Raw genomic sequence first — 19,022 nt, 5'->3', positions numbered from 1 at the left:
CCTCCAGTAGATGAGTATGCCCACCAGTACCAGCAGACAGAGGATGGTCAGAGTAGAGACAACAGCTAGGGGAACGACTGTCCTCTTCTCCCTCTCCACACCTCCAACCAGCCCAACCTGAGACTCGTGGCTGCTGTTGCTGCCCTCTGGGAGAGGAGTGACAAGGATAGGATAGCTAATTAATCTGGCGGATCTTTGACATTTATAGTTAATCAGCATTGGCCGGTATTGGAGTTCATGCTGTCCAACTGATTAAAAATGTCTGCATAAACATCTGCGGCCTACACAGCCATCATTTTACTCACACATGCAACTGGAAGTCTCTGGGACTGGTGCTGGTGGTCCTCACAACAGTAGTGCCGGTAAGGCATTCATGCACAATATGCTGTTTGTATGTATGTTTCTGAAACTTGTACGTGAAATACCTTTTGAACAATTCTAGTGTTTTCATAATTTATGCTTATTTAAGTTAATCATATTTCTCTCTTATTTGTAATTCTTCAATTGATGTATTCCACTGGTGGAGACCTGTTTACCACTGGTCTCCACCACCTCCTGAGGAAGAAATAGTCTCTTTAACTACTAAAGTCTCCACTGTGTGCAACCACCTAATTACTAGCTTTTGCCTTTTTCGTGCTCAGCAGGTAGCATACAACGAGTTGTCAGAATCTTTTCCACTGAAATGACACTGATGAGAGCAGCAAAGCAAAAAAGTAATATAACAGGCTGGAAAACCAAAGCAAGAAGCTGAAAGATGCTTATGTAATCCATGGAGCTGAGAGGAAGTGCAGAATAAGGCGACAGTTCTTAATGGGTTTACAAGACACTCACTTCACATTTATTTTAAAACATTTTAATACATCCTACATACATGTGCAGGTTGAAGTAAGTCTGGACATAGAGAAAGTATTTGTTTTGGAAAGATTCAGTATGTTAGAATTAAAAAAACTAAACTGCCATGTTCACATTTAGTCACTAAGAGGCAGAGCTGAGAAAAGTTGAACAATATTTCACATTTACCTTCCTTTTGCTCGTCCATTCCCTTGTTGGCATCTGCCAGTCTCAGCACAGGGACTAGACGTCCCAGTACAGGACTTCCTGCAGCATCAAACAATAACCCGTCCACACTTGAGAACTGCTGCAACCTGTCTCCAGTTACTGCTGCATCACTCTGCTGTCTTCCACCTTCTTCAATATGCTCCTTACTCTCTACTGCTACGCTGCCTTTACTGTGGCCGTCTCCCTCAATGTTGTCCTTGAGAGAAGAGTTACGGCCAGGAACTGAATGGTCAAAACTTTTGTTTTGTTCATCATGTTCATTACCACCATCACTACTATTTTCTTTTTTACTATCAAACAGTGGGGGGTCTGCTTTCATTTTATCCTCACAAACAGACAACTGGAGACCATCTTGTCTTCCATCTTCTTTGCCGACTTTGCCATCACCTGCCTTTCCAGCTACAGCTTTGATATATTCCCTGTGATCGCTGACTTTCTTTCCTTTGCCTTTACCATCTTCCCCTCTATCTCCACTTCCCTCTCCAGAACCACTCATGTCTCCAGACCAGCTAAAAACCTTAACATTGGAGTCAGTTTCAGGCCCACTGCTGATTTCAGTGAATATTGTCTGTGCTGTTATAGTTACACTTTCAGTTTCTCTCTCTTTTTCTTTCAGCATGTCCCAGCCTGCTGCGCTATTGAGGTGTTGGACACCATCACTGGTTTCTTTATCAACTATCTTCACTCTCTGTTTTCCACTGTCTTGTACTCTCATTTTACCTTCTTCCTCACCACTTAATTCACTTTCATTCTCCTCTATCCCTTTGTCTACCTCTGCATCCCACTCTTTTCTGCCACCTTCTGTCGTGCTTGTCCACTCAGTATCATTATCCGTTTCAGTGACCATCTTAGCTGCAGTTGTATCATCTTCAGTATCATTCACTAAAGTCAGGAAAAGGTCAGTCCAGACTGTAGTAACTTTGTCAAAGTCCTGACTCAGCCCGTTGCGATCAGGGCCAGAGCCTGATCCACTGCCCTCAGATAAATCTTTAGACATAAAGAAAGATGTGACTGAACTGGCATTGTGGTCATCTTTATGAAAATCTGTTCTTGCTTCTTCTTCATTGTTCTGACGCATTAAGATGTTCCAGCCATCTTGAATCCTACTATCGGTCTGAGCATGATAAGTGTTTGGGGTAGTTCCTTTACCAGTGATTGTTTCTGATACTTTAGTACTCAAGTCATAATCAGGAGGCTGATGATGAGAATACGCTCTTAAATTATCATTAGAGTCCAAAGTGGTAGATATCTGAGACTGTTCTAAATCCATTTGTAGTTGAAGAATAGAGGGCTCTTCAGGGGACTTGTCATGAAAGAAAACACCACTCCTCTGATCTTCAGGAAGGGCATGAGGAGGACTAAAATGGCTGGTGTATTCATTAAAGGAGTTGACTGATTGAGGAGTGACACCAGGTAAATCTCCTTCAGCTAAGAGGTCCCCTTCTGAGACAGATACTGCAGTGTTTGTAGGGCTGATGAACACTCCTCCAGGGGAGGACAACCGGGACATGAGTTTATTTGCTGCAAGAAAAGTCAAAGTCTGAAAATAACCAAAGCATCGACTTAAATCCTTTAAAAATGCTTTCTATTAGAGAAAACATGGAAAAAAGTTCAAAATAAGACAGAGGTACAGAGTGCTGATTCAACAGAGGTAGAGGCAGAGGAGAAGATGGAGATCTCTGTTGGAGAAGATGACTAAATGAGGCAACTATTAAGCAAAGCTTCTACTCTTTGGGGAGAATAGAAATAAAATAACCACCACCAGGGGGCATCCTTGAACTATTGTGAAGAATGCAAAAAAAGTGTGAGCAGACAAGTCACAGTCCCAACAAGATGCAAATTACCAAGCTTGAACGGATTTAAGAAGACTAAACAAACCCAGAAAAATATGACCTCATGTAGAGTGGTAATAGGATAAAAGATTTAAGGAAGAGTCATTTCTTTCAAATAGTTCAAAGAGTAAGGAAGCTGCTGATTAGCACTATAATCATCATCAACATCACCTTATTCTTTTAAGCCATCACCATTACCACCACCATTACTGCCATTATCAACATCATGCCACTATATAAAATGCCTCCATGATCACAGAGCAAAGGAGTGATTACTGCAGCTGAACAGCAGTGGGCCATTAGAAGAGAAAGGCAACCAATCACCACAATTACTATGTCCACCTCTCAACCCACCACCAAAGAACATATATTTATACCATTCTGTAGTTGGGTAAATCTCTCACATTCAGATACTTTCAAAGGAAATTGAACTTGGTGTGAGATCTATCTAGAGCAGGTGTTCTGGGTTATTTTGTCTTACCATTGAACATGGGCTGGGTTGTATGCATCAGCACCCTGAGAAGAGAGGAGGTGGTAAATGTTTTGTAGACTGAATCAGCGAGGCTGTTGCTGGCTGTTGCAGTCCTTCCTGTGATCCAGAGGGAGGAAGGAGTGGAGGAAACTGAAGTGATGGTTTCTGGTAGAGGTTTGTTTACAGGGACACTGCTGGACAGCAGGGAGTGTTTATTATCTGTAAGACAAAATGTACATAAAGATGATATGATGTGATGCGGCATAATATGATCTGTTGTGTGATGTCACAACATGACAAGTCATATACTGTAGTACAGGGCCCTCCCTTATTATTCCAATGGCAAGGTCACTTACATTTAGGATAAAAAGATGAATAAAGTTCAGAATTTCTTTTTTTATAGTACTTATATCAAGATATATTAAAGAGCACTGACATAGCACATCATAACACCAGATACCTTGATTATGTTCTCATACAACTAAGGAGAAGAATCAAAAAGCCAGGTTGGAGCTGCAGAAGAGCACAGAGCCAAAAAAGTTCTGGAACAAAGTGATTTGGGTTGATGGAAAGGCCAAAGTGTGGAGGTAGAAAAGATATGGTCATGATTCAAATCATACACATTTTTCTGTGAAGTATGGTACATGGTGAAAGTATTGTGTTTCCATGGTGCTCATTACTCGTTATCGATGATATAACTCACGATGGCAGAATGGTAAAAAAAAGGCATGAATTCTGGACCGTGGTCTCATATTCATCTTTTGATCTCAAACCTAAATGTCTTCAATGTGCATCAAAAACGGACTTGCTGTTCCAATACTTTTGGAGGGGAATGCACATGACAAGTCACAGGCTATTTAGCAACATTATGTGATGACATATCAACATAATGACATCATGGCCTGTCTTGATTTATCATCTCATCAGACACAGTGCTGGTGTGACTAGCTAGTGACTGTCTCTCCTGACCCAATAGGTGGAATGTATCCTATTTAAACATTTATAAGCCTAAATACCTCCCTGACACTGCACAAAAACCTGATGTAGCAGTGCCACCTCAGGACAAAGGTTACCTGGCACCATAGTAGCAGCAGACACAGCTGCAGCAGAGGTGGTGGTTTCCAGTGGCGAGCTGATGACTGTGTCTTCATAGAAGATATCTGTAACTTGAATGCCCGTCACAGGAGGGGTGTAGAGGTCCGACTGGGGAGATGGGAAGCCACTTTCACCAGCTTGGTCTGGTGGACTGAGATCTGTTGACTGCAAATAGAAAAGACAGAGGACAAAAACAAACACAGTGGCCGTTATTTGAGTTCTTGGTTAAAGGAACATGAGACAAATCTTTAGACAACACTGAATGAGAACATAGAATTAAGGTATTTTGAACTTACTAAAAACTGCACTACATTCTGTATCCACAGTTTTTTAGGCCCTCAGCTTAATAAAGTTTAAAAGATGAAAAAGGGAGGAAACAAACTCAAATACCTGATGTGATAAGACTGACAAGGAAGCCTCTTCTGTGATTTGTCTGCGAATCGTTGGCTGGGTGGTGGTCCGAACAACTGGAAACAGGAAGCCTGGCTGTTCAGTTATGTCACTTACCCAGATTGCACTATTCCTATCAAAACCTGCACTTGTAAATGGTCGAGTTGGGATCTTCCTGTCCTCGTCAATCCAGTTCTGATTCATATCATCGGGTTTAGTCCAGTTTTGACCCACTTTCTTTTTTACATTCTGGTTTAGTTGAGTTTTCCGTAGAACAGAAGAGTCAGATTTAGTCTTTGAGGTTGGAGGGGAGCGCGTTTGGTTTCTCGGCTGGTTCTGGTTGTGTGTAGGTTGGTTCTGGTAAACTCTGGTCTGCTCTACTGGGACTTCCTCCACTGGGCTGTGGTCCTCTAAAGATGAATCCACCTGATTTTGGTTGTCAGGTTTCTCCCATTTGGCTTTAGGTGGCACCTACCAGAAAGGAAAAAAGTACTACTGTGTAGAACTGTGTTGATAGATGTGTGGTTATATACAGTAAGGTTTATGAACTGTATGTGATTATGAAACAGAAGCAACATAACAATAAGGATTTTCAGCCATTGTAAACACCCTGCATTTACAGTATTCAGCCCTCAAACTGATATTAAGACATCCAGAGTAGAATAGAACAGGCTGCACTGGTTCTATCATTAAGAAACACATGCTAGTGGAAAATAACTTTTTTGTCTGGCTGTCCACACACTCAATGACAAGCCTCTACTGACATAATTACACTAATTTACATAATAATTAGAGTTAGGTTCACTGGTATGATTTAATGCAGGTCAAACTTCAGCTCCACTAAGTATTTCAGCAAAATGAATGCCAACATGCAGAGAGGTGGCAGGTGAAACAGCAGACACAATGTGTTGTACTGTACCTCCCGGTTGACTTCAGAGTTTTTTGTGACCTTGTCAGGATCTGAATCACTTTCTAGAGAAAAGAAACAAAAACTTACTTACAATGGTTATGAACATAACATTTCAAATGCAAAAGAGTTTGTGTACCTGGGTCTTCTAATGGCATGTCCACTATAATCTGGTCGCTCCAACGCCCTCGGAGTCCATTTGTACAAACAGCGATCACCTGAACCACATAGCTGCTGTTGGACAACAGGTTGGGGATGATGGCACCCTGTAAAGTCACATATAGTACTGTAGGTGAGCCAAATTAATTTAATTAACCTTTCCTTTGTCTGATGAGTTTAAGTACCCATCATTTATCAGCAGCACTCCTCGTGTCACAAATGTTAATTTGAATCAATGTCAAACTGGATGGTTATGGTTATTATATATTGTTGCTGATCTTTTTTTTTTCTTTTGGTCAGTGTAGTTTCTCTACATATTTTTACAACTGTGAATGGCCGTATTCACTGCAGATTACTCCTTTAAAACATCATTCTGGCACTTCAGTATCTGTATCTATTTCTATGCTTGACTTGCTAATCAGTTTTGATGCACTCTCAATCACAGTCAGTGATGTCAAGGGCTGTGTCCTGTGAAGTTGGCTCATCATAGCCAATACATGATCACAGAGCTATAAATATCCTTGCATAATTACTGTCATTTGTAGTCCTATTTATTTGTTTATATTGTTCTCAAATGCAATTGATCATTTGATCATCACTTAGATTTTTCTTTTATGTTAAGAACCCCCTTTGGTACAATTAATTGGGAATCACAAATTTACACATCTAGTACACACAGTCAGTCTCACACAGACAAATATGTAAGTACACATACACATATGCTGCTGGTCACATTGAAGCACACTGAGTAATCACAGTTGATCACTCTGATCAATCCAAATCCCAGATTCCCACTATGTGAGCAACAGAGGATGAGTGTGAGTGAATAGATTAGTACAATTCTAACAAATTATATCAAACTTAAATGGGTTTACTGTAAGTTATACCTATTATTTGTAACTGTAGATAACTGTGGGTGGACTATAGATAATGGAGCAAAACCTTAGTAGAAATGACATTCATTCAAAGGTGTAATGTACACATGGATGGTGTTTTTTTGGAAAGACATGAGGAGATCTTTCATACCACATCCTGGTCTCCATCTGTCCTGTACTCCTGCTTGCTTTGGTCCCTGCCCTGGAGTCTCTGGTAGGTGACTGTGTACCAGTCGATGGTTGTGTCATAAACCACGCGTGGACGCTCCCATGTCACTACGATGGTTGTGTCATTCTGGGCATCAGCCTGAACATTTTCTGGCTCTGAGCTGCAGGCTGTAGATGATAGAAAGAAAGAAAGACTGGTAAAATAGTTTATTATTTAGACTATACATCGAAATCTAAACAGTAAAGGACTTTACACGAAGTAAAGGCTTTTTTTCTAATCAACCATATAGAAAATAGAAGATGATTTTATGAAGCCCAATCTGTGGGAGTGGGAGGTGTGTGTGTGTACAGCTGCATAAATTTGTTTGCAAAAAAAGGCCCTTTCCTGAATTTCTGAATACTTTATTTCAATTTCAAAAAGAGCTGCAAAATAAATTGCCTGTTCTCAGAGGAGCAGATGCACTGAACTACAAAGCAGAGCTCCCTGGCAACCCAAAAGGCCCACTTTACTTGAGGGTCGACTTTATGAAGATGGAGAGCATCGTAAATTATATCTTTCAATGATGATGATGCTGACCTTGGAGGAGAGAGTTACAGTTACAGAGGAAGTAAAAAAAGAAAATATATATAAAATATATAAAAATATTTCTAGCCATGGAAAAGATTAAAAATATAATATTTATGTAGGCAGATTTGGGTGTGATGTGATGGGGGTTTCTCCATCATGAAGCCCAAAATATGGCATAAATTAAACATATTTAGAGCTTTGGATAACTGGAGATTCTGGGATAACTTCAAGACTAATACAGAAGAACCAAACAGGAAAAATTGTGCTTATTAGTGACGTTGATGTGGCTGAACAGGGCAGATGGTTGGGATTGGGGGGAGGGTCATGAACTAGGTGAAAGGTAACTGGTAACCAAATTTGACATAAATCTATAAATAAGATTTTGAAACAAATTGGTCTGAGAACAGGCTCAGCTTAGCAGTATGGCAAGAACAGAGACTACAGAATTATATTTAATAGTCTACAAGATGCTTTTTGACTTCGTCATTTTGATATTCTTTAGACAGAGTTGGCCAGGATGTGTACATTACTGTACATAACATCACATGCTCAAGTCTAACCTATGATTAGACTGTGACTGATCAGAAAACATCAAAGAATTATGAAAAAGTACTCCATTACAAGTGAAGCTCCAAAATTCAAAACTATACATGAGTAAAAGTATTCATTATACAAACTATTACCTTTTATTACTACTGCATTAAAAGCAGAATTTACAGCTGGTCAGGACGAAGCAAATTTTTCTTGGCTACTTTAACCTAGATTTTGTTGCTAACTAACTTAATGAATTGAGTTTGTTTGATGACGTACTGGGCGTGAGCACATCCTCCACTCCGGTGTATGAGGCAAACACCTGACCCATGAACTGCTGCTGCTGCTCCCTGAAGTTGTTCTGCAGGTAGTCTGTCAGCATCACATATCCAGCCTGCTCCATGGTCATCACCTCACAAAACACCTCCAACTGGTCACACAGAGCAACAGACAGAGAAGAAAAACGACAGGGTGAACACAAATAAATGTCAAATGCAATAAAAACAAGAGCTGTGTCTGGTGATTCGTCCTCCAGTTTCTATTCATTATGTGTTTTTGTGTGGTACGTGGTACCAGGCTGAGCAGAAACAGCACTGCTCTATTTTTGGTGAGCTAAACATGCCCATGTCACGCCTTGCCACCCCTGTTACAATCACACCAAGATAGCCGCACATAGAAATATACAAACACTGGCTCCACTTCATTTGCTCTCCATTATTCTGCTACATAATTCATGATTATTACACAAATGATTTCATTCAAAAAACGCCATTTCTCGTTGGTCTTGAAACATTTTTAGTCTGGAATAAAACTGCAGTAACCTTAAAGTGTCAGCTTGTGTTGTTGTTGCATGACAGGCCTTTTTATTACCAGATCATGCCATTACAAAAGCCCTATTCTGTAAGTTCACATTTTCACTCAACCTGTCACACTGCATCACTTCAACGTAACGTTTTATTTTTATTTTGTGCACACATGTCAAAGACAGTTGACCTGACACCAGCCAAAAACTGCCAGACACAACTCCAGGCACCAACGAGGTGAACTTTTTGACACATGTTAGGCCATTAAAATTATGTTGTTTCAAACTGAATACTGAAGCCGATGCTTTTTAGAATATTTTAACATGTGCAAATACATAAAAAAATGTTTTGGAATTTAAAAGCAGTATGACAGCATGTGCCCGATATTAAAAATGCAACTTTTTCATAAAGCTTTCAGGCACAGACACAAAGCTTTTTCATGACTGTTGGTCAGTATGTCACTAATCTAGTTTAATCTAAGTCTAATGTTTATTCTAAAACTTAAGTCAAGCTAAACATTATTATGTCTACTAAGATGTACAAAATGAACATTAGTGACAATAAACGTGTGTGTTCTGTAAAAAAATGTACTGACCTGTGTTTCTGAAATGGTCACAGTGTGTTTAAAGACAATCCATTCCACCATTTCAGAGCAAGGGGGAGCAGTCAGTGAGCCATTGTAGATATAATATTTATCTGTGTTATTAGGCAGCAAGGACCGCAAAGTGAAAGCCTCCATCAACCTGCTTTTACCTGGTTTAAAAAAAAGTCCAATCAGTAAGAAAATGACACAACAAATAACACTTACAACTATATTTCTGTCTGAAACTGTAACATAACCAAGTAGTTAGTATTTTAAAAACTGTGTGTTAATAATAAGGTTCAGGATTATGAGTTTCAGATTTAGGAGAGAAATAATTTTTCACTGGAACACTTCACACAAAATTCTAGGACATAAATTTGCTTCATAGAATTGTTGTGTTGTTTTTTTAAGTGACTAGCGTTAATTTATGGAATTTCTTGATTTGTCTTGTTAGCTGCCTGCCTTATTTGATTATTTGTTTTTCGAATAACATCCTCTGCTCTGTTATGTTGATTAAACAAACACATTCTCCTGGATACATGAGTTATAGCCTGTGAATAGAAAATCTAATTTACTAGTCTACTAGTTTCTTCTTAGATAAAACAAATCTGTACAGTGTTCAGTGTGTGGCTCACATGAACTACAATAGGGTTACCTTTGCCAGAAAAGATGATGTTAAACCAGGACCAGTTGATAGGATTTTTATATTACTGCACCCAGCTACATGCTAATTTCTGAGTAATGACTCACAGAAATATCAAAGTGACGTACCAAACCTGCTCACAGTGCTGACGGCCTCTATAACATGAATCAAGTTTTCATTGTCGTCCAGGCTGATCTGCAGACATAAAACCAATGCTTGTGTTGAGGATTTCATAGACAGGCGCCAACTATAATACTTTTAGGGGAAAACCCGCCATTGGCGCACAAATCACACATTGAGCTACCTCAAAGAGCACAGCCACAGCAGAGATCCTCCCTCCTTCCCTGACTGCCTCGTCCAGACTTTGAAATTCATCTGGATCGTAACAGTAAATCTGCATCTGAAGAAACAACAAACAGGTAGGTTAGTGGAATTTAGAGTTCAGTGGTAGACAAGCATAGTAACGTAAAGGTGTTGAAACAGATGCTATGAATGTCTTTACTTCCAGAGGGTACTTCATCCCATTCAGGCTGTGTTCAGACCCATCTGATGTGGCGTTGCAACGTCCCCAGTGGAAGGTGATTCTGCCAACACGAAACCTGGAGCTCAGTCCTCCTCCACTCACAAAGAACTCCCCTTCCACATCAATGGCCACTAAAACACACACATGCTTAAGTTTAACTGTTAATGTATTGTATGTAACCCTGATAAAAGGTTAGAGAACGACTGTAGACTAGCCTAAACTAAAATTGTGTGTCAGGAGCCAACTTTTCTTGACTGATAGGACATACAAAATTCAGCTTGGTCATTCATGGCTTTTCCTGTGAGTTTTTATATGTTACATATTCAGCGTGGCTGTCCAGGCAATCTATTTCACTTTGGTATCTGTTATAATGCAATTTCCCCAGTGACTTCAGAGATAAAGAGATTCATTCTAACACCATTAACATACAGCGGTGCACAAACACACAGCTCCGGCAGTGTTAGAAAGATGGTGATGAAAGCGCAGACAGCTTTTCATCTGTTTATCAGGCCAGACATCTCTTCACATCGCCCTTATTTCTTTCACCTGCTCAGTCTTTCTTTCTATACAAGTCTTCCTCTTGCGCTTTTGTTGAATCTTTTCTGTTGCTCAGTTTCATCTCTGGCTCTTGACATTGATCTTCTTCTCCCTCCACATGATCTCTCTGTACAGCTCTCCCTCTGGGTGCTTCTCTCTCAATTACCTGCTTTCTCGCTCCTTTTATCCATTGTCTGACTCGTTCTCCATTAAATCCCCACTGCTTCTCTCCTTCATTAACCCCGTGAGTTGCAAATGCATTTTTTTTTTCTGCATCGGAAAGGTTAAGCCTCTTTCCACATCTTGGGATTCAGATGCTGTGTTTTACAGTACCAGAATAATTTCAGTCATTTTCGTAGATCAGATTTGCTACAGTTTTCCTCCTTGGCTTGCTGTTTTAATATGCTCCTGGCTTGGATTGAAAACCCATGAAAGAGCTTGTGGTTTGATTTCCTGAGGCACAAACATAGCACTGTAACTGTTTAGGCAAGTAAACAAAATTGGTTAAAGTTGAATCCTGGCAGACATTTCATGCTTAAGAACAAATAGGCATTGCAGGTGAGATATATAAAGAAGAGAACCATAAGGACATACCAGTCTTCCCGTTGTTGTGGATGGTGCTGGACTCTGCCGTGAGTTTGTCCCAGCCCTCTAGCTGTAGGTTTTGGTACTGCAGTCGAACCTGGGTAAACGTCTCATCGATGTCCACAGGAGACTGTCGGGCTCCATTACAGAATGGGTACTTCTTGCCCCAGTTACGCTGATTCAAGGTACCTGTGTATGAGAGTGAGTGGCAGATAAATGAAAGAAGAGAAAATGTGTCATAAAAACATTAATTCACTTCCTCCACCACGTGCTGTCATCAATGGGTCTTACCACTGGATAAACAGCACCATCTGTTTTGTAACAAAAGCAACCAAGGATACAATTATACTATGTATGTATACTATACAATTGTCAGACTGATGAGACTGAGAGAATCTACCAGCTATCCCACTCACTCAGAAAACCTTGAAACGTAGTCAAGATTTATGGATGATAAACATTGTGACTCTAATGTACCTGTGCAGTACATTGTAGAAGGTGCTCTTTACTAACAGTGCGCCATCTGTTACAGTAAACGAGTAAAGCTGTAATGAGGGCAGATGGTCAAACAGTAGGTCAAACATGACTGGTTGGCCTCGGGTCACACGTGTGCATCCTCAGTGCATGAGTGCACATCTTATGCTGTATTCTGTTAACATTTACTGATGTCTTATGTGTATGGATATGTTGGGATTGCACAGCGTGAATCCTGGTTAAATGTGATACTATGTTTGTGTGTGGGGGTGAGAATTGTGAGTTTTAACAAGGTTGTGCTTTTCACATTAATAATTCAGAACGATATGAACAGCATTAGGACAGGCAAAGTTTACAGCCAAGCATGCAGCTCAAAAGAATCTAATCAAGGAGACATAAAAGGAAAAACCAGACTGGCATTTTTCTGTGTCAGTGATTCGTAACAGATTCATTTAACACAAACGCCCCGCTAAAATGCCTCAAAATATGAGTGTAAGTGAATTGATTATTTATGAGATGTCGGAATATAAAATTGGTGTTTCAGTTTAAGAACATGTAGTGTTAGTGTGTATGCTTGTGTGTGATTTTATTCATGACACCAAGCATCACTCGCTGCACGTATTGCTACTGACATAATATGTATATGCTTATGTTTTTGTATACATTACACACACACACACACACACACACACACACACACACACACACACACACACACAGTACAACACATTTAATGACATGCATGTGTAAAATATTGATTCACACAAATAAACTGAACCGCAATAATATTCTTGTGCAGGCACAAATACTGTTCACCCAGGCAGGTATAAGAGAGTAAATCAATTTATTTATAAGGCGTTATGGATTTTTTACTAAAAGCAAAGTTCTCATTCTTAGTCAACATGCTGTCATGTCATTAGTGTATGTGTGCATGTGTGTGCTTTATAGAAGACAATGAGTCTAATGAGGTCAGAGCACATGGTTTAACTGTAACTGGTCACACATGACTTAACAGGTATTAGGTTTACATTTCTGTTTGAGGGTATCTGCTTGTCTGTGAGTGAGAGAGGTTGAACCATGTTCAACCAAATTAATTTGTTATATTGCAAACAATATTTAGTATTTACTATATTACAACCATAAGAATATAAAACATACATATACAGTGTATTTGTATAAAAGATTTGTCCTGTGAAAATGTAGTGTGGTTAGAATATTCACAAAAGTTAATTGGTTAGACAACTTCCAGCTAAACTTTTATATTTTTTATTTTAAGTTGTTTACCTGATAAATCTACAAAAGTTCATGGGTGTGATATGAAAATTTCAACATTATTTCTCTATTAAAATCTACTATATACTATACTAAGAGTCGCTATTAAATCAATAATCAACCACCAAGCTGCACAAAAATGACAGAACACAAATATAATAAAGAGCGAGAGACTCTAAACTTCAGCTGAAATGCAAATGTAAATTGCATCAAGGACTACTGCACACATTTAAGACATTTATACTGGTATTAACATTTCTGATTCTCTTGGAATGGAGAAAAAAGATCTGTTAATGGAAAATGCTGACTTTTTAAAAATATCTATAATCAGTTTCTTGCAAAGACTTATCTTAAAAGAACAATCCAACAATCCCACTCTCACATCTGTGCATCACCTATGGAGCTACAGCTCAGAGTCAATTAGTATAGCTCAGCATAAAAGACCAGAAAGCAGGAGGACACTAACCTGATTATCAGACTGTAGCACCATTTTGTGTCACTTAATTTGCCCCTTTCTCTCCAAATTGTATGCAAATTGTAGATATGGCTGCAGACTTTTTTTTTAACTAATCAGTTGCCAGGTAGAATCCTGCTCATCAAGACATAACACAAACACATCTAACTATATTTGAATAGTGACAAAATATTTTTTGCTCCGTACACAAGGGGTTCAAAAGTAATTAGACAAACTAATAATCACAAATTAAACTCATCAGTTTGAAACCATGCACTTTGTTGGAAATCCATTGTCGTCAATCTTTGCCTGAGGTCTGTACGCTCACAGATATAACAGATGCTGTGCTCTTCTGGGTCTTTACTGCAGCTGTCTTTGCTTCCTGCTTGTTCTTGCAATCAAATACAAGCCGCTGTTAGATTCAGTTTAGGTGACTGCCTTACAAAGCAACATCCAATGAGATGTGGAGATTTTAACTGAATCCAAGCGGACAATATTGCCCCAAACACTTTAGAATGAATTCTGCAGTTTTTCTTAGCAGTTCCATCATCGGTAAAAATAAGGGAACAAGTTCTTTTGGCAGTCTTAGACATCCATGCCAGAACACTACATTCACCATGCTTACAGATGAGGTGGAATCATTCAGATCCTGAGCAGTACTTCTCCAATCTCTTCCCTTCCCATCATTCTGGCACAAGGTGAGTCTCTTTTGCCCATAGGCTGATCCAGAACACAAAACTCTACACGTGGATTATATCTTGTAGTAAAGCCTGTGTATTTAGGCCTACTCTGTTGAAGTAAAATTATGATTGTGAACCTTTACACAGACATGCCGACCTCCCTGCATGGTATTTTCGATCTGGCCAAATGTAAGAAGAAATCTTCTGTCATCCACCACAGCTGTTTCTATGGTCTTACAGGTTTCTTAGCTCAGTCTGTGCTTTCTTTGTAAGAATGTATCAAGCACTTGACTGACAATAGCTATTGTTTTTGCCATTTCTCCAGTGAGCTTGCCTTACAATAGCTTGTTTCACTGGCTGTGAAAGCTCTTTGGACATTGACAGTTAAAAACAACAAATATTTTGTTTATTTAGTAGATCGCAAATGCCCGTTAAAATAAACTTTTATAAGTTTATTTTTTATTTTAAATAAGATTTTAACACATAACTGGCCTTTAACAGTTGTACAGACATGTACCCTAAGAAAACGAGGCATTTCTAAAAGTGGTATGTATAAAATGGTTAAATCCATTGGTTAGATTAGAGCTGACAGTCTACGCTTAATAAGACAGTAAGGCAAGTAATTAATTTCAAATCTTTTTTGATTGTGTACAGAGCAATGATAAAAAATGGTGTTACTGTCCAAATGTATATGGAGGAGAATGTCTGTATTACTGAGGATATTCTCTGTTCCCAACATCCCTCCTTTCCTATATTTTGAATGAAAGTGCCAATAGAACACATTTATGTGTTTGTCTGTGGAATGACAGGGGGTGTTAGTGCGTCAGTGACCATATCTGGCCCCAGACGTCTCATCCATCAACATCATAATACACATACACATAAACACACACATACATCGAGTTATTATTCTGACATAACGCTACCATGGCAACAAGTAGCTGACAGGTTGGAGAAAGAAACTAAAAAAATAAAACAACAACCCTGAAGCAAGACTCCTCTCTCCATCTAAATCTATGAACACACATACACACACACACCCACAGCCTTCAGTCAAGGAGTAAAATTTAGTGATTAAATATGGAAATTACATTTCCTATCTCTGAGTTCCACTTGGTTTTTCACTATATTTCCCAAATAAAGACTGCTGATGCTGCCAGTGTTCCTATTTCTGTCAAATTCACAAGGGAGACTTTTACAGCAGAGAGTCTGTAATTTCAATAAGAAAAATATAATTCATATCCTTATCTACTTGTTTTGTCTTTTCTCCCCTCTCACTCTCTCTCTCCCATCTGAATAATAATACATGCAAGCAACAGACAGTTATATAGGAGGAATAATAAGGCATTTGGTCAATCATTTCCTTAATAGATGCATTCCTTTGTACAATATTTAGATGGTATTCATGTCTTTCTGTAAAATGGTCAAGATGATAGTAGCCTAGTTAGACATCAATGGTTAATTTACAAAATGTTCATATATGAACTAAAGCTGCAACACATCAAAAGATAAAAAGAGTAAAGAGGAACTTTATGAAGAACCTCTGCAGTAGCCAAAAGAGCAGTCACATGTTAAAGTGGTCAGGACAGAAACCATTGACACCCACTGGTGCTGCTCTTTTACCACAACAACCCAATCATTTCTTATCCTTCACTCTCAAGGGAGGAGAGGTGAGACAAGAGAGGAGGAGAGTGCACAGAGGACAAAGAGAAGAAAGGAGATATAGCAGCAGAGGGCACAAAGGCAAGAGTGAAATGAGAAGCAGAAAGAAGGTGACAAAGAAAAGACAGAAGAGAAGGGGTGGCTAAGGTAAGACAGAGATGAAGGTGGATTGAAGGAAATTTTGATACTGTATGTGTGTGTACATGCACTAATGGGCTGTACAGATGTGTTTTATGCAGAATTAGAAAGAAGTGCACAGGCACACAAACATGTTTGTGTGCCTGTGTGCTTCTCTCCTGCCTACGCCTACCCCAATTAGGTTTCCTTGGACGATACAGACACAAATGCATCAAGCTGATTTTACCCTCTGTGAAAAGGTTCTGCTCTGCTGAGTGAGGTAACTGCTCAGAAAACATGCAGGATTATTAAATTCAATAGGTAGGGCTTGACTTTTTGGGGGACTGTCTGTTCTTGTTGCATCACTGATGCTAAAAATAGCTGAATATGTATCAAATATTAAAAGAAAAAAAAAAAAAATAAAATAAAAAAGAGCTTATGATTTAGTTTAACCCACACTGGGGCATCTAAATTTGCATTTGAGAAGCAGATGAATAGTTTTCATTTCAAGCACTGATATCCCATGACGGCACTGATATTTGCTAAACATTCTAGATATGGACTTTTTATTATCCATTTATCTCACAACTATTTTACTTGACATAAAATATACAGTCTTCAAAATTGCACAAATCAGCAAGGAAGATGCTTACAGATTCCAAGTTTCAGAGCTATGCATGCAGCTATCATGATGCATCTTGATTCATCAAATCTATAAAAGTATTTTTTTTAATGCAAAAATCTAAATGCCCTATAAAAAAAATTACTAAGGTCAATATTTATTTATATTTATCATTTTTTAAAGATTTTAAAACAATTCCAGAGCAGATTTCTACATAAATCCACTGTGCAGACTTCCAAGAACCCAACATACAGTGAACCTTTGCCTCTTCTCTCTTAATCTCAGTATGACTCTACCCAACCCATAATTAAAGACCCTAAGTTGCTGTTGGACAGTGAAGGATAAAGCTCAGGGCGCAGGATCCTGACAGAATACACTAAACACGGAAACAAATCAATAACTTTAGCGAATAAAGTCCACTTGTTTTGAGGTTATTGTACCAATGGTTCACATACTTTTTAGACTAGGACTATGAAGTTGTTATGGTTGTTCTTGATAAAGACATGAATGATCAGTATTTTTTTCTATTATTTTAGGCACATTATATTTGTTAATACTTTTGACTTAGATGAAGATCAGATTATGACAAAATAATGCAGAAATTCTTAGCTCTTGAATTCCCCATTTTTCATAAGGATGAACTTTCTCTTCAAAACCTATCCTCCACCTGCTCATAAAGAATTCCTCCCACTAATAATGTATTCTGTCTATCTCTCACATTGCCCCTGGTTTCCCCCTGTAATGCCTTCACACAGAGAGATTAGACTAACATCGGGTAACACCTGGCTTAGGAAAATCGAGCCCATGCTCGTATTGGGTAATATACCAATACTATGGCAATATAATGAGTATGTTGGGTTTATTTCAAGTTGCACAACACAGACCATATATATACTTGTACAAAACGCAATTCCAAAAAAGTTGGGACACTGGGTAACATCTACATAAAAAAGAATGAAAGTTTAGCAAATCTCATAAATCCACATTTTTCCGCAATAGAACACAGAAAACATATCACATGTTTGAACTGAGAAAATATGCCCTTTCAAAAAAAGAAAAAATGGTACATAACAGCATCAAAAGAGTCAGAGAATCTAGAACTGTCTGTGTGCAAGGGAAAATACTAGATGCATGTGATCTTTGGGCCCTCAGATGGCACTGCATTAAAAACAGAGATGATTCTTTGGTGGACATGACTGTATGGGCTCTGGAATAATTCCAAATATCTGTCAGTGAACACAGGTCACTGTGCCATCTTAAAATTAAAGTTAAAGCCCTATCATACAAATATGAAGCCAAATATGAACAGGATCCAGAAATGCTGCCGTCTTCTGTGAATCAAACCTCACTTAAAATGGTCTGTGGCCAAGTGGAAAACTGGTCTGTGGTCAGACAGATTGACATTTGACATTCTTTTTGTAAACCATGGGCGCCGCATACTCAGGACAAAAAGGGGAAGGGACTTTCCAGCTTGTTATCAGCACTGAGTTCAAAAGTGTGCATGTCTGTCTCCGGTATGGGGGTGCATTAGTGCCTAAGGAATGGGACAATATTCCTCTTCCAAAACTCCAGCAACTGGTCAACTCAGTTCCCAGTCATTTACAGGCTGTTGTTAAAAGAAGAGGGGATGCTGAAGAGTGGTAAACATGGCCTTGTCCTAACTTTTAGAAGATGTGTTGTTACCATCAATTTCCAAAATTACCTTATTTGTTTTTCTTGAATTAGTACATTTTTTCAGTTTAAACATTTGATATACAGTGAGGGAAAAAATTATTTGAACCCCAGCTGATTTTGTAAGTTTGCCCACAAATGATCAGTCTATAATTTCAATGGTAGGTTTATTTGAACAGTGAGACACAACAATGACAAAAAAAATCCAGAAAAATGCGTTTCAAAAAGAGTTATAAATTAATTTGCATTTCCATGAAGGAAATAAGTATTTGATCCCCTATCCGTCAGCAAGATCTCGAGCTCCCAGGTGGATCTTATACAGGTAACGAGCTGACATTGG

The 19,022-nt window shown here is 38.8% G+C and overlaps 1 protein-coding gene across 5 annotated transcripts in view; it reads right to left on the bottom strand.

Annotated features, from left to right (window-relative positions):
• ptprz1b (protein tyrosine phosphatase receptor type Z1b) overlaps window positions 1-19,022 on the bottom strand; it is a 55,909-nt gene that overhangs the window by 8,220 nt on the left and 28,667 nt on the right. For 3 of the 5 annotated variants that reach the window (XM_026363131.1, XM_026363132.1, XM_026363133.1), the window contains 14 exons: window positions 11,740-11,919; window positions 10,588-10,739; window positions 10,390-10,485; window positions 10,214-10,280; window positions 9,455-9,612; window positions 8,336-8,486; window positions 6,941-7,125; window positions 5,895-6,021; window positions 5,768-5,820; window positions 4,849-5,319; window positions 4,437-4,623; window positions 3,373-3,582; window positions 1,021-2,580; window positions 2-146 (listed from right to left, as the gene is read on the bottom strand). In XM_026363131.1, the coding sequence (XP_026218916.1) occupies window positions 2-146; window positions 1,021-2,580; window positions 3,373-3,582; window positions 4,437-4,623; window positions 4,849-5,319; window positions 5,768-5,820; window positions 5,895-6,021; window positions 6,941-7,125; window positions 8,336-8,486; window positions 9,455-9,612; window positions 10,214-10,280; window positions 10,390-10,485; window positions 10,588-10,739; window positions 11,740-11,919 (3,742 nt within the window). The remainder of the gene's footprint in view (window position 1; window positions 147-1,020; window positions 2,581-3,372; window positions 3,583-4,436; window positions 4,624-4,848; window positions 5,320-5,767; window positions 5,821-5,894; window positions 6,022-6,940; window positions 7,126-8,335; window positions 8,487-9,454; window positions 9,613-10,213; window positions 10,281-10,389; window positions 10,486-10,587; window positions 10,740-11,739; window positions 11,920-19,022) is intronic. The other 2 variants (XM_026363134.1, XM_026363135.1) reach the window with 1 other exon arrangement.

Source organism: Anabas testudineus, chromosome 23 (assembly GCF_900324465.2).
Source record: "Anabas testudineus chromosome 23, fAnaTes1.2, whole genome shotgun sequence".
In the NCBI taxonomy this organism is placed as follows: Eukaryota; Metazoa; Chordata; class Actinopteri; order Anabantiformes; family Anabantidae; genus Anabas; species Anabas testudineus.
The sequence above is the reverse complement of the archived record's forward strand: the minus strand, read 5'-3'. Positions and strand labels throughout refer to the sequence as shown.